Here is a 16,693-nt window from a genome sequence, read left to right as displayed (position 1 = left end):
CATGGTTCTTGCATACATTTACAAAAGCATTCAAAATTTTACTTAAAATGACTGCATTTGCAATTACTTTAAAAAAAACCATGCTTAAACTTAGCGATTGCTTTCTTCAATAGTATGCTTTCTTTTTAAATTTTCTTATTTTCTTTAAAGTGAAGTAACGTTTGTTTGTCTATTAAAAACACTTAAGTACTTTTAAAAGTTAAAATTTTTTTTTTAAGTTTTGCCAAAAAAATACATAATCTAATAGAATGTTTATTATAGTTTTAATTTTTTAATTTTCTATGACTTTGGGAAAATTGGATATATGGCCAAAAAATATTGAATTTATGTTTTGGAACACCATAAATGGATTGCCGCCAAGCGATAAAAAACACGTGCAACAACTAAGCTGGATTCATATTGACAAATCAAATGAGTGTTTCTCTTGTTGGTTGCATTGCAAGTATCCAAATACTTGCAATGCAACCAATTCAGTAACGATGGGATGTAAATTTTGGAAAATAATATACTTGTTACGCCGCAATAAAGAAGATAGCCATAAAGCCTGTATTTCTAAATATTGAGAGAACCTTCACAATATCACTCCAAGTCTTGAGAAAACTGTATCAGCATCAATTTTATGAACTACTAAGAATAACCAAAGAGAATTAAAAAGACTTTATCTGATATCATATTTTGTTGTTAAAGAGGATCTTGCATTAAAAAAATTTCTTCAGCTGTGCAAGCTATTAAAGTTTAACAACAACAAAAGGGATCAAGATTTATATTTAAATAATATCTATGCAAAAACTGTAAATGTTAACTTTGATGGTGCATCTGTAATGTCTGGCAATAAAGCTAGTGTTCAAACTAAAATACAAAATAAAAACCCCTGTATAGTATATATCCATTAGGTGGCACATAGATTAGAACTTTCTGTATTAGACTCAATAAAATTTGATATTTATTTAAAGAAGTTTGATGACAACACCAATAGTTTGTTTTGTTTTTACTATTATCACAGCGAAGAAAGGAACTGAAAGAATTAGCTTATTTTTGATGAATAGTTTAAACTGCTTAGGAAAGGGCGTTAAGATTGTTTGAAATATAAAGTTATTATTTATGATTTAGAAAGCAAGGCAATGTGAAAGATGAAACTGCACACAAAAGTTAAAGGATTTTTGTGTTTCATGAAAGACCCAAAAATTTTATTTTATTTACATTTTATTCAAGATGTTGTTAAATCACTAACAACATTATCATCGGAGCTTCAAAAAGAAGAAGTTTTAACTTGTGAGATTTTGCGTAGAGTTGATGCAAGAGTTGCGTTATCAGTTAATCCAGGCTTAAATATTGGACATTTGCTAGATAATTTAGAAGTAAAGAAAGATCAGTTAATCTACAAAGGTTTTGATTTAACAGCATTAAAAAAGCATAATTTAAAAAGAATTGATGAGATTGTCATGACAACAACTGAATGATTATTTTGATTATTATAATAAAAATTATTTTATTAAAATTATTGATTGAGCAAAAGAATATATAGACAAACTATTCTGCTGTGATTTCAAGAGCCATTAAAATCTTTAACCACAATCTTTGTCGAAACTAGCCAAAATCCTTTACAGGTTTGCTAGAGACAAAAAAATGGGGGTTCAATGAAAAAAAAAGTGTTTGCAATTTTTATACGCATAAAAATATGATAAGCAGAGAAATTTCTAACTTATGTGTACTGCAGTGGCCTTTATTCATGGAGAAAGTTTCTAAATTAAGGACAAATTCACTGTTAAACATTTACAGATATCTTGCTGGAAAATGAACCTGAATTGGCAACTACAAATGTTTTGTTAGAGATTATGCTAATTTTCAGCGTTTCAACGGCAAGTTTTAAATGTAGTTTTTCTTGTATGAACTTATAAAAAAATGTTTTGCAATCTTCATTAAATGACAACACCTTAGAAAATATTATGCGTATAAAGATGGCCTGTTAATTGAAGACTTTTTGCCCCAAAAACATGTCAAAAATTGAATTGATGCAGGGGTTGGGATTAGACATTAGGAAGGCCATAAATTAAAAAGTTTTAGCATATCTTAAATCCACTTATATAAATATAAAAATTAATATATAAATATTAATGAGATGTCATTGTGCGATTTCTTTAGTTCCTTTTATCTTAATTTCTTCACGTTTGTATGTATGTTTTATATATAAATTTAATGAACTAAATTGAAAAAAAAGTTTTGTATTGTTGGATAACAATTTACAATCATTGCATATTAATAATCAATAATTTGTGCACACTTTGCAAATGCATAAAATTTTTTTATGAAAATGTAATAATTGATTAAATTCAAAAAGCATCTTTGATAAATCTAATAACTTAATAACTAGAATAAAAATTTATTTGAAAATAAAGCCCCCTTATTTGACATGTTTCTCTTAAATTAGACGTTCGTCAATAACTGAAGATACGAACGTCAACCTCAATTACGAAAAAAAAGATGCTGCGCTCTGTATATACATACATACATACATAAATATAAATATATAAATATGTATATATATATATATATATATATATATATATATATATATATATATATATATATATATATATATATATATATATATATATATATGTATATATATGTATATATATGTATATATATGTATATATATGTATATATATGTATATATATATATATATATATATATATATATATATATGTATATATATATATATATATATATATATATATATATATATATATATATATATACAGATATACAGTATGTGCCAAAATCGTCACCATGTTTGAACAAAGAAATGTTTTATATTTTTTTTAATAGAAAAGCTGTGAAGAAAAATGAAATTTTAGTTTTATTAATTAAATTTAAGACTTAGCTAACTGAAAATATTGCTTTTTATTAAATTTAGAGGATGTTGAATTTTTTAAAAAATTTTTATGTGAAGAGCTAATGGTGACAATTTTGTCGCAAATGAAAGCAAATAACATATTGTAGTAAATTAATATCGAGTGTATCCTCCCTTAGATTTAATTACAGCCTGAATTCTTTCAGGCTGTAATTAAATCTAAGTCTCGAGCACTTAATGGTGAATTAGGCTTTCTCCAAGTATATCTTATACCATCTGATCCAAACATATTAGTTTTACTTTCATCTGTCCAAATCCAGTCATAAAAGTCATCAAAAGTCATGTGCGCATGAAGTTTAGCATAATTTAAACGAGCTTGGCGGTGACGAGAAACTAACAATGGCTTCTGGATCTTTCTTCTGCATCGAAAACCAATTCTTTTAAGCTCTCATTAAATTAGTAACATCCTTTGCCGTTTTAGACTCTCCAGCGTTTCACGATAAGATTGTCCGGATTTAAGCCTTTCCACAATATGTTTTTCTAGTTTAAGATATATTTTCCTCATGATGATAATAACAATACTTTTTTTATGTTTTGTAAACAAAATCAAACTTTAAATGATATTTAATCGTTAAAAATCTGTGAAAAGTTGATAACCCAATCATTTTAGTCATAAGGCTATTAATTTATGTCGTATGCCTAATTAACTGTGGACAAATATGTTAATTGCTTTCATTCGTGACGAAATTGTCACCATTAGCTTTTCACATAAAAATTAAAAAAAAAAATTCAATATCTTCTAAATTTAACAAAAAGCAATATTTTTAGCTAAGTCTTAAATTTCATTTTTCTTCACAGCTTTTCTATTAAAATATATATAAAATATTTTTTTGTTCAAAATACAATTTAGAACAAAATGTTTAAAAAATTATATATATTTTTGGCATATATATAATTTTATGTTTAAATAGAGATATTTATATATATATATATATATATATATATATATATATATATATATATATATATATATATATATATTTATATTCATATATATATATATATTTATATTCATATATATATATATATATATATATATATATATATATATATATATATATATATATATATATATATATATATATATATATATATATATATATATATATATACACACATACACATTATTTTAAAAAGGCTGAAAAAGAATTTCTTTTAAAAGAAGTTGAAACGTGGAAAACTCAATATTCAACTGCTTCTAATTTGAATAATCAAATAATGAGTTATGTTAGCCATCTTACCAAAAGTATTAATTCTACAGGAGAGCTTGTATTTCCACATCTTATACAAAATCCTGACACTCATAAACTTCTTAGTGATCTTTGTGAATGTTTCAAAGAAAAATTTGAGTTTTTGCATCAATCGATACGAAATCAAGCAAACAAAGATTTTTGCAAAGAAAAAGAAGATTTGCACAAAGCTATTAAAAATGTAAGTATATATATTTTTTATATTTGGTTCTGCATTTTTCGGGTTCAGAGGAATTTCTATAATGTCGTTTTCTTATTTAAATATATTATGATGAGATGAAGCTGTTTTTTCAATTAAACCATCTTCCTGGTCTTACCCTATCTGCATTCATCAGGACTAAATATTTTATTGTGATACTACCACTATGTATATATATGTGTATCAGTGATGTATCCAGGTTGATTATATATAGATATATTTAAATATATACACACACACACACACATATATATATATATGTATATATATATATATATATATGTATATATATATATATATATATATGTATATATATATATATATATATATGTATATATATATATATATATATGTATATATATATATATATATATTATATATATATATATATATATATATTATATATATATATATATATATATATATATATATATATATATATATATATATATATATATATATATATATATATATATATATATATATATATATATATATATATATATATATATATTAGGGGTAGTCAGCTTAAGGAGATTTTCAAATCCAAAATACCATACACTCTAGATTTGGGGCAAATGTTAAAAAAACAACACCCAAAAAATTTACCCCCTCACCCCCTAAGCACTTTTTTAGAAAAAAGTTCTCAAAAACCATCAAAAACAGCCAATTTTGCAGGTCCAAGGAAAAAGTTAAATGAAAAAAATTTGAAATTTTTTTTTCCTGGGATATTTATTTTTACCTACATATTTTAGCAAAAATACATGGTATTGTAGTTTTTTTCAAAAAATTTTTTTTTTTTAATTTAAATTTGAAAAAATTACAATATTTGATAATAGTTTCATGTTATTGGATTATGTTTCAAAAGCAAAGAAATTCAGTTGTGTTTATATTCATTTTCACCACTTTTCTTCCTTTTGTCAAGTGGAAGATAAGCTTTCTGCAAATTTACTTTTAGAAAGTTTGTTTGATTGTCTTCCAGGTGTTCTGAAAGCTCAATGAATATTTTCAACAGTTAGCAATGTGTTCAACAGTTAGCAATGTGTTCTGTTTATCTTCCTCATTATTGTATCAATGAATAAATTGCTGCATCATTCCAACAGATCTTTCTGAATAGTCATTTACTACAATTAAAGATTTGGCATAATTCTGAAAGTTTTCAAAAGCAGATTGAGTAAACCAAAACTCAGGGGAAAGCGAAAGCCAATCTTTTATCCTTTGTTTCTCAAATCCAATTATATCAAACATAAGAAATGAAAATTCATCAACCAACAGAGCAAGTGAAGAAGGATGTTCACTAATTTCGTTTCCCATTTTTGTTTTATCTTTTATATCTATTTTTGATTTGTTTTTAGTATTATACCATGCTGCAATCGGCATTTTAAAGGTAAGAATTGCTTTTGCAAGATTTGCTTTCTCCTCAAATGGCATATTGTCATCCAACAGAGCAAGAGGAATCATTGTTGAATCTAAGTGCCAACTATGTTTGTAAAGAGAGTTTAAAATTGCATCAACAGCATCTGGTTTGGCACAAAGTTTTCGGTACTGTTGCATTTGGTGTATTGCTTTTATATCAAGAAAGGGAGCTCTAATAGTGTCATTAGCCTGTAAATACCATTTGGCATAAAAGCAAACTATAAATTCACTTATTAGCCTGATACAAACTCAAGATGGCTGGAAAGAAGCTGTAGCTTTAGGTAGTAAAGTGCTTTAGATAAGAACCTAGCATGATAAACTCCAGGTTTTCTTAGTGTTACTAAAGATGAAGAAAGGTAAATTTCGACAAGTTCTGCCAGCACCTTTCTATCATCTCTGATAAAATCTTTTCCATTTGTAATGTATTCTTGGCAAAAGTTCAAAGACTCTTGCGCAGCTTTCTCAAGAATAGTTCCCCTTACTACTTTCCAATCAAACTTTATCAGTTCTGTTTGATTGTAATTAAAATCAGGATTTTCAAAATTTGTTTTTAATTTTTTAAAGATGGGATTATCTGGTCCTGTGGAATTTAATCTGAAACTGAATTACAAAAATGAACCATTCTTAATTTACATACATGATGTCTGCATGCAATAAGTAAAAGATATTTGCCTAAATTGTTGGATATTCTAATTAAAGAACCTTCTTTAATCCAGTGTTACTTGCAGTAATATCAAAACATGTTCCTCCTACTTTGGATTCAAGGTTGTACTCCTTAAGAAGGTCCATTACACCATTGCATTGATCTTCACCAGAGGAAGATGGTAAAGGAAGTACTCCAAGCAAGTCTGTCTCACCTTCAATATTTACTAGTACAGCCAGTCTATTAGTCTTTAATTCTTTTTCCTTTGTTTAGTTCAATTAATATTTTGCCATCAAAATGCACTATGAATGGGTATGGGGATTCATTCATTGCTTGTTGAGCATCTTCTTTTGATATCATACATATATTATGATTTTCATGTTTCATTTTTCTAGCTGCTGTAGACTGACTACATTTGAAATCTGTCAGACCAGCTCCTGATTAAGTTAGAATTGCACCTGTAAGTTTATGTAAAACACTTGGAGAAATATCACTGGTTGTAGCCATAAGAGCTACATTACCAGCAAAAGCATCTATGGGAATTTCAGCAGTGACTTTTTGTTGCCAAGGTTTTCTTTTAAACCACTCACCAGTATCAAAATCAATATCACTCAAGGACTCCTCACTAGTATCTTAATTAATCTCAACATTAGTTGTACTCTCTAATTCTTTATATTGTTGTTTGCTTTCTCTTTCTGCTACTCTTTCTGCCACTCTCCATTGCCTAAAAAAAATGTTACAAATAATTTACTACTTATTAATTTAATCTAATTACGAGAGATTGAAATAGTGAGTGAACATTGTTTTTTTTGTTTAGCTATTTTTGTTTTAAACCGTCTTAAGTGGCATGTAAATTGTAAGTAAGTTGGCTAGAAAGCATAGAAATTTTTATTTTTTTTTTAATTAAAAAGAAATCCATACTATTTTTCTGTACTTCTTATCTTCTGATCTAAGCATAAGTCTTCTTTCCCCTTCATGGTCCTCCAGAAACTCCAAATCCTCAAGCTTGTCTGAATCAAATCTTTTTTTGTCATTTTTTATTGTATTCCTAAGATCTGGAATGCCAGCCCAGAATAATTTGTTCAGGTAAACTTTAAAATCTTGCTGCTTTGCTAAATCTGCAGCAGATCCCCTTTTTTCATGCCTTTTAAGTTTTGAATATTCATTGTCCAGATTTGAAAGATTTTTTACTAGACTTTGATTGTTTAGTATAAAAAATCCGGCTTTAATCCATGGCTCTTTTATCTTGGCCAAAATACAATCACATTTACTTTTCATTGCACATCTTTCAAAGTTTTTCTGAGGAGAACAAGCAAGAATAGTGGCTTTTTTTGATGTTCTTGGGGAAAATGATTGGTTGTAAGCTAAGTGCTGCAGTATTTCCATCCCTGTTGGAAGCTGACAGCCTCTTTTACAAAAAATAAGAAATAAAAAGTTTAACTAAATTTTTTACCTTTCGGGTTTCATTCTAAAACTAATTATTACCTTTAATGGCTGGCTTTGCTTTTTCGATAATGAATAGTTTTTTTTTAGATCTTAGTGTTCTTTTACTTCCTATTTTCTGATCACACTTTTCTTCTTTATACATATTTATTTTCTGACCACACTCTTCTTCTTTATACATATTTATTTTCTGACCACACTCTTCTTCTTTATACATATTTATTTTCTGACCACACTCTTCTTCTTTAAACATATTTATTTTCTGACCACACTCTTCTTCTTTATACATATTTATTTTCTGACCACACTCTTCTACTTTATACATATTTATTTTCTGACCACACTCTTCTTCTTTATACATATTTAGATTAATCTATTTAATTTTTACTGACCTAAAAAATCAAACTTAAAATAATTATTGTAAAGTAATTTACTATTACAACAAATGGAACAGTTCAATTGCTTTTTGAGCTACTAAAGCTGGGTCTCGTCAAATCTCCACCTTATAAAAATTACTAAATTTTATTGTAAATTTACATAATTAAAAAGTAAAAAATATATATTTTGGATATATAGTTATAATCCTTTGTCAGTAACATAAATATGGTAAGTACGTTATCAAATATTGTAATTTTTTCAAATCTAAATACAAAAAAAATTTATTTTTGAAAAAAACTACAATACCATGTATTTTTGCTAAAATATATAGGTAAAAATAAACATCCCAGAAAAAAAAAATTTCAAATTTTTTTATTTAACTTTTCCCTGGGCCTGCAAAATCGGCTGTTTTTGATGGTTTTTGAGAATTTTTTTTCTAAACAAGTGCTTAGGGGGTAAGGATAGAGTGGTAAGGATAGGGGGTAAGGATAGAGGGTAAGGATAGGGGTAAGGATAGGATATATATATATATATATATATATATATATGTATATATATATATATATATATATATATATATATATATATATATATATACATATATATTTATAAATAAAGCCCACAACTTTTGCCTTTCTCAATCCTTAACTCAAATAGTCAACTTTCCTACTCGCTTTCCTGACAACCCGAATCATCTACCTTCTCTACTCGACTTATGTCTTGTTTCTGATCCTAGTCAGTGCTCAGTTTCTCCACATTCACCCTTAGTTGCTTCTGATCACAGTTTGATCCCTCTAAAACTAATATCTCATTCTTCTTCATCACCTGAATCCCCCTATTATCGAACCTCTTACAACTACAGAAAAGCTGACTGGGATTCTTTCCGTGATTTTCTTTGTGATGGCCCTTGGGTAGGATCTTTCGTCTTCCTGTCAACAAATGTGCTTCTTACATAACTTTGTGGATTCAGGCTGGCATGGAATCTTTTATTCCTTCTCAACGATTCCAGGTCAAGCCTCACTCTCCTCCATGGTTTTCCTCACACTGTGCTGCTGCAATTGCCAATCGAAACTGTTACCGTTATCATATTTATCAGCAAAACAATTCTCCAGAAAACAGATGTCTGTTTATTACTGCTAGAAATAATTGTAAAAAGGTTTTGTCTAACGCCAAAACCCGCTATTCTCAGGTCATGAAATCTTGTATCTCATCTCAAAAATTAGACTCTCGTGACTTCTGGAGAACCTTTAATAATATCAATAATAAGGGCAAATCTATAATTCCACCTCTCTTGTATGGTTCAGACTTTGTCACCTCACCTAAAGACAAAGCCGAATTGTTTGCTAAAAACTTTTTATCAATATTATCTCTTGATTCCACTAGTTGCGTTCTACCTGATATCGCCAACAGGTTGATCCATTGCTTGACATTTATATCACTCCAGCATCTGTATCTAAAGTGATTTCCTGCCTAGACTCTTCGACAGCTTGTGGCCCGGACAACATACCTGTTATTGTCTTGCAGAAGTGTTCTCCGGAGCTGTCGTCTATACTCTCAAAGCTATTCAACAAGTGCTTATCAGAGTCTTGTTTTCCAGCCTGCTGGAAAGCGGCATCTGTTATCCCTATCTTCAAAAATTCTGGAGAGCGATCCGATTCGTCTAACTACCGTCCCATAAGTCTTCTTCCTATCATAAGCAAGGTTTTTGAGTCTTTAATTAACAAACACTTAATTTCTCATCTTGAATCTAATAACTTACTTGTTGACCATCAATATGGATTTCGATCTTCTCGTTCTACAGCTGATTTGCTAACAGTAATAACTGATAGGTTTTATCGTGCATTAGATTAAGGTGGTGAGGTTAAGGCCATCGCTCTTAACATTTCAAAAGCTTTTGATAAAGTTTTAGCATGCTGGTCTTTTCCATAAGCTTTCTTCTTATGGTGTATCCGGCATCATCTTTAAGATTATTGAATCCTTCCTTTCCAATCATAGTATAAAAGTTACCCTCAACGAACAGCACTCTTCTTCTTATTCTGTAACTTCAGGGGTTCCTCAAGGTTCTATCCTTGGCCCTATACTCTTTAATTTACATTAACGATCTTCCAGATATTCTCACATCTAAGGTGGCATTGTTTGCTGATGATACTGCCATTTATTCTTGTTGTGATAAAAAGCCAACACTCTCTGATTGCTTGGAGGGGGGATTTGAGCTTGAAAAAGATCTCACTTCTGCTACAGCATGGGGCTCACAGTGGCTGGTGAACTTTAATTCAGATAAAACTCAATTTTTTTCAGCCAATCGTTATCGCAATAATTTAGATCTTCCTATATTTATGAACGGTGATGTACTCGATGAGTCACCTACTCTTCATCTTCTAGGATTAACTCTTACTTCCAATCTTTCTTGGAAAACATATATCAAATCAGTTGCAAAATTAGCATCTGCTAAGGTTGCATCTCTTCATCGAGCTCGTCACTTTCTTACTTCGGATTCTATTCTCTATCTCTATAAATCTCAAATCCGGCCTTGTATGGAATATTGTTGCCATATCTGGGGTGGATCTTCTAATGATGCCCTTTCTCTTTTAGACAAGGTGCAAAAACGCATTGTAAACATAGTTGGACCTGCTCTTGCAGCCAACCTCCAACCATTATCACATTGTGGTAATGTTGCTTCTTTTTCTCTTTTCTACAAATACTATAATGGGCACTGCTCTAAAGAGCTAGCGTCTCTTGCGCCATCTACTAAAATTCATTCAAGGAAATAATATTTTGAAATGAGCTAATTTATCTTGTGTAAATGGAAGCAGAACAAGACAAACAAGAAATTTGCACAAGAATATTGCATAATTATTGAGTACTAGGATAGATATTATCAAAGTGTTTTAGAATTTTGAAATACGATAGCAGTTTCCATTTTGATTTTGTTTCAGCTTATAAGTTTTTATATCTGTTATCACTTTAATTGTTGATACTTTACCAATTTGTTGTACTTTCGATTATAACTTGCTATTTTTTCCAGTGTTACTGTTCACTTTAAAACCTTACTAATGTGTCATCTTGTCTAGTAGAGGTAAGTTTAGCAGATTTGAAAAAAATGAATAAACCATCAAACACAAAGAAACAACTTTAATAAAAAATGGTTTTGCAATACAATTTTATGACACTATTTTATACTTTCTTATTAATTATTTTTTTCTCTTTTATTACTAAAGTCATTAAAGTCTTCAACGTTTAAAGTTTAAAATTATAGACACGCCTAATGTAATTTTATTGATGATTTATTCAAGTTCCATACCGTGTGCCTTTATTTATTTGTTAATTGCTTAATTTTTTTCTCGCAGTTGCTTAACTTACCCTGCTGGAGCAGTTTAAACAGCTTGGTAAACAGATAATAGGGGCATTCCACGTCAAGTGGAACCACTTTTTGGTCAAATCCGACATCACCTACTCGGATTTTGATGAAAATTGGCTCACATGTTGGGCATGCGGACAGAAAAAAAAATTTTTTTCGACTTAGATCAATTATTTCCTGAGATATGACCTTTCAAAGTTTTGACCTTTTCACTTGACCTTGGTTATTTAAAATGTCATAACTTTTTTGCTAATTATACTTAGGAAGTTGATTTTGGTGGCAAACAGAAGCTCTTGCACAGATGAACAACTTTGTGTCTTATAAAAAAGTGATAAGTTCAATAGAAAAAAAGTTGTTGATCATTTGGTCATTTGACCTTTGACCCTGGTTGATGGGAAAAATCAAAGGTCATAATTTTTACACATTGCTTTTTCTATTGTGGACGTGCCATGAAAAAATCTTTTTGGGATTCCCATAAACAGTTTTGGGATTAATATTAAAGTATAAGTAGATTCTAAAAATTTAATATTTACATACCTTACAATTATATAGTATTTACGGTAATTTTTTGAACATAGGCCTTAGGTTATATAATAGCTACCGTATACCAAATATACTATAATTTGGTGATACTTGGCATATATATATATATATATATATATATATATATATATATATATATATATATATATATATATATATATATATATATATATATATATATATATATATATATATATATATATATGCCAAATATCACCAAATTATAGTATATTTGGTATACAGTAGCTATTATATAACCTAAGGCCTATGTTTAATAAATTACCTTAAAGTACTGTATAATTATAAGGTATTTAAATATTAAATTTTTAGAACCTACTTATACTTTAATATTAATCCCAAAACTGTTTATGGGAGTCCCAGAAAGTAACAGGATTGCAGTATGTATCATAGAGTCACAGCAATTGTTTAAATGCAGTTCATAAACGATCATGCACAAAAGTCATGCATGCACACACACAAATATATATATATATATATATATATATATATATATATATATATATATATATATATATATATATATATATATATATATATATATATATATATATATATATATATAGTTGAAAAGTAACAAAAATGCCTTTTTTTTTTTGTTTTTTTTGTTTTTTTGTTTTGTTATTTTACCTCCCCAAGGTCCAGAAGGCCACTACAGATGAGGAGGCTACTTAATTGTGATTATAACCCTCTCTCAACTCTATAACTCCGAAACACAAACCTTGACGAACAAGGCCGCTGCGCGGAGAAACAAGTTGAGCGCGGTACTACCAGGGACGTGGTGGGGATTGAACTCGGAACCTCTCGCTTATGAAGCGAGCGCTCTACCACTACACCACTACCGCCTTATTGAGCAGTTATAACTACATGGCAGTACAGTACTGAATGCAGTATAAAATTTACACCATTACCATTGCAATACATATTTGCTAATAATTAATTAAAAAAGCTATAATATTTAACGATGATGCAAGTTAAGTGCTTTAGTTGATCCTTTAGACTCCTTAGAAGTAATGAAGTATGACTGACCAGTTGTAGTTTTGGGTTCGACTGCTAGCAAAAGATTATTCAAATCGACAGTAAAAGTATCTGGAGGATCTCTGAAGGAGAAAAATTGACCTGAACCATGAGGGTGAAGGAAGTTCATGGTTACTTCTCTTTTTTTTGGATTGCTCTCCAACACACAACCTATCCACCAATGTTTATCATACTCTACAACCATGTAACCAGTAATTGAACTGAAGTTGAGCTGGCTAACATTCTGTGACATTCTGTGTTTTTTTAATTTTAGACACAGAATTGGAACTATAATCTTGTACTTGAAGTTCATTTGTGGATAATGGTTTAAAGCATTGAAGTTTTTGGGTACCAGGAATCGTTTTAGCATTTGAAAATCTTTCCTTCAATATTGTGGATTTGATTTGCCAATTATTTGCAGTGAGGTATTCAAAGGAAATTCCATGGATATTTTCTTTAGCAAACATATGATTGATAAGTGGTCATTATTTGGCCATGGTATGGACATTCTAAGCTTGCTTTTGCCTTTTCACATTTAACAGTTCCTCTAACTATCACAAGGGCCCTTACCATGACTTGTGGCAAAGAAATGCCATTTGGCTGGAATACCAAAGTCCTCCTTGTGATAGCACAGATTTATTAAATTCTTGCAGTTTATGTATTGTGCTGCACAGCCATCACTAAAATATGTTATTTTTAATACTTCAAATTTCGCTTTTAAAAAAATAATTAGTTTATGCTGAAAAAGATGAACTGCAACTGTGTTGTGAGTATTACTTTCCAAAAGCAGCACATAACTTCCATGACATAAATTTTGTTCATATTTATAATAAAAAACAAAAGGATGTAAAGTTGCTTGACTATTTGTCCAGTGATATCTTTGTGCTGCATCTTGTATGATAAATGTATAATTTTCTGAAAAATTACCAATAACCAGAAATTCTTCATCAGATAAATTGTTTTTCTTCTAGTCTAAATATTTTGCCTGCTCTCGAGCAATAAAATCATGTATTGTAAGTGGTTTTAAGCTCCCTAAAAATCTTTTAATAAATTCATCAGTGGACTGTATAAAGGTTTGAAGCTGGGACCTATCTGTTGTAGTCCATTGTTTATACTCAATTTCTTCAACTCCTTTAATTTCAAAGCATTGCAACAGCCATTCCTTTAGCATAGCAACTCCAGGGTAATTTTTACACTTGTCTAGAGGACATGCTGGCAAAAAAGGATTGCATTGAATTTTAGCCAAAGCTGTTTGTAGTTCTTAATAGGGGTTTCTAGTTCATCTTCTAGTTGTAAATCATCCATATGTGATCCGACTATCATGAGCATAACATTTTGATAAATGGTACATACACACACAGTGAGTACCACTTGCTCCTGCAAAGACACATTCTTTTGGACGTAGCTCTGCAAACTTAGAAAACCCGATTCTGATATTTGGATGCTTTTCTGAAAATAATTGATAAACTTCCTTCAAATTACTTAAAACTAATCTTTTCTGAATATGTTTTCTTTCCTCATTTTCCATAACAGATAAAAAATCTTTTTTTCCAGGCACAGCTAACAGTGTCAGAATAATAAAACTCTTTTGCCATACCTTTCACATGTACAGGTAGTGATTTCCCTTTTTTTGGGTTAGGGGTTGATAAAACACCTTTGGTTATTAAAACTTCTTTTGCTTGAGATACAAGTTGATGCGAACAAATGAATTCTCTCATCACTTTTTGATTACTCCATTGAGCAGCAAATATTTTTAAAACCATGATCTTATCACTCTTACTTTGTGTTGATTTATACTTATCCTGGAGCACTTTAACAATATTATGTATTATTTGTCATTATTGTCATTAGCTCATGCGTTGGAAACTTTTTTTAGTTGCTTTGTATTTAACATCCTCTGAAGTATCAATGGTACTAGCATCTGAATTAGGTGCTAAAAGGTCTAACTTCCTTTTTACATGTTTTTTAAGCATTTTCTTTTTCTCCAGAATATAACTTTTAAGAGTTTGTAACTTGCGTTTATCTAAGGGTGACTCACCCAATAACAACAAGGGTTTATTAAAAATTGAAATTTCTGCTTCCTGGTACTGATAATTTTCATCTCCCTTGTCACTACAAATATCTTGAGATCTAGAACTGCCTTGAGAATCTGACTATTTTTCATCATCACATAATCCTATTTCGGAAGGGAAGCCAGTGATCCTCTTTCGGCAAGTACCACATAATTTTGCTCCAGCCGAAAGTTGTGAGGGATAAATAGCTACCTGCCGACTAGTAACTACCCTTAAGGTTTTTTATTGTTTTTTTCATGGTGTTGGGAAGGATCATAACAATAGTATTATCTCTTCTTTAACTCTTTTACTTGCGCTTGAAATGCCATTTTTAATCTAAATTTAATTAGAAAGTTAGTAAAAACTTCTTCCAAAGTTGTCTTATGACGACTTATTCAACGGAAATGAATTGATTATTTTAATATGAATATATATAGCTTTAAGCTTCATATAATTTAATACTGACTTATTATGTATATATAGTACTAGTAATTAAATTACAACCTAGAAAATAATAGAAAAAGGAATAAAGTAAGGAAAAAAGGAATAAAGGAATAAATAAGGAAAAAAGTAAATAATAATATATATCTACAATAGGCTATTTACAGAAAATGTTCTCAAAATATTGCATATGTGAAGCTGATAAATATTAAATTTTTAGAACCTACTCATACTTTAATATTAATCCCAAAGCTGTTTATGGGAATCCCAAAAAGATTTTTTCATGGCACATCCACAATAGAAAAAGAAATGTGTAAAAATTATGACCTTTGTCAATGTGTAAAGATTATTTTATACTTATATATATATTATAAATTATTTTATACTTATATATATTATATAAATTATATTAAATAAAGATTTTTTCATGGCACATCCACAATAGAAAAAGCAATGTGTAAAAATTATGACCTTTGACCTTTGCCATCGACCAGGGTCAAAGGTCAAATGACCAAATGATCAATAACTTTTTTTCTATTGAACTTATCACTTTTTTGTAAAGACACAAAGTTGTTCGTCTGTGCAAGAGCTTCTGTTTGCCACCATAATCAACTTCCTAAGTATAATTAGCAAAAAAGTTATGACATTTTAAATAACCAAGGTCAAGTGAAAAGGTCAAAACTTTGAAAGGTCATATCTCAGGAAATAATTGACCTAAATCAAAAAAATTTACATGTTTTTCTTCTGCCCATATGCACATCATGTGAGCCAATTTTCATCAAAATCCAAGTCGGTGATATCGAATAGGTGGTTCCACTTAACGTGGAATGCCCCAATATCTTCTCAAACAAATATCAAAAAATCTACTTTTTTCTTAACCAATTTTTAACAGGTTAAATTATTTTTCAAGTAGTGTAGAAATTATGAATATTTGATGCATCTTTCATAAAATCTGTTTTTATAATTCTGTTAAACATTTTATGCTTTAATGACACTGGTTAAATGTAATTAGTTTACTAAT

General features: G+C 29.3%; 1 protein-coding gene across 6 annotated transcripts in view; it reads left to right on the top strand.

Annotated features, from left to right (window-relative positions):
• The window catches only part of LOC105845401 (repetitive organellar protein), a 42,891-nt gene that overhangs the window by 20,540 nt on the left and 5,658 nt on the right, over positions 1 to 16,693 (top strand). For all 6 annotated transcript variants that reach the window (XR_010636661.1, XR_010636662.1, XM_065790691.1 and 3 more), the window contains one exon: positions 4,053 to 4,346. Coding sequence is in view for 4 of the 6 variants with exons in the window: in XM_065790691.1 (XP_065646763.1) it covers positions 4,053 to 4,346 (294 nt within the window). In the remaining 2 variants the exon portion in view is untranslated. The remainder of the gene's footprint in view (positions 1 to 4,052; positions 4,347 to 16,693) is intronic.

Source organism: Hydra vulgaris, chromosome 02, assembly GCF_038396675.1.
Source record: "Hydra vulgaris chromosome 02, alternate assembly HydraT2T_AEP".
Lineage (NCBI taxonomy): Eukaryota > Metazoa > Cnidaria > Hydrozoa > Anthoathecata > Hydridae > Hydra > Hydra vulgaris.
The sequence above is the reverse complement of the archived record's forward strand: the minus strand, read 5'-3'. Positions and strand labels throughout refer to the sequence as shown.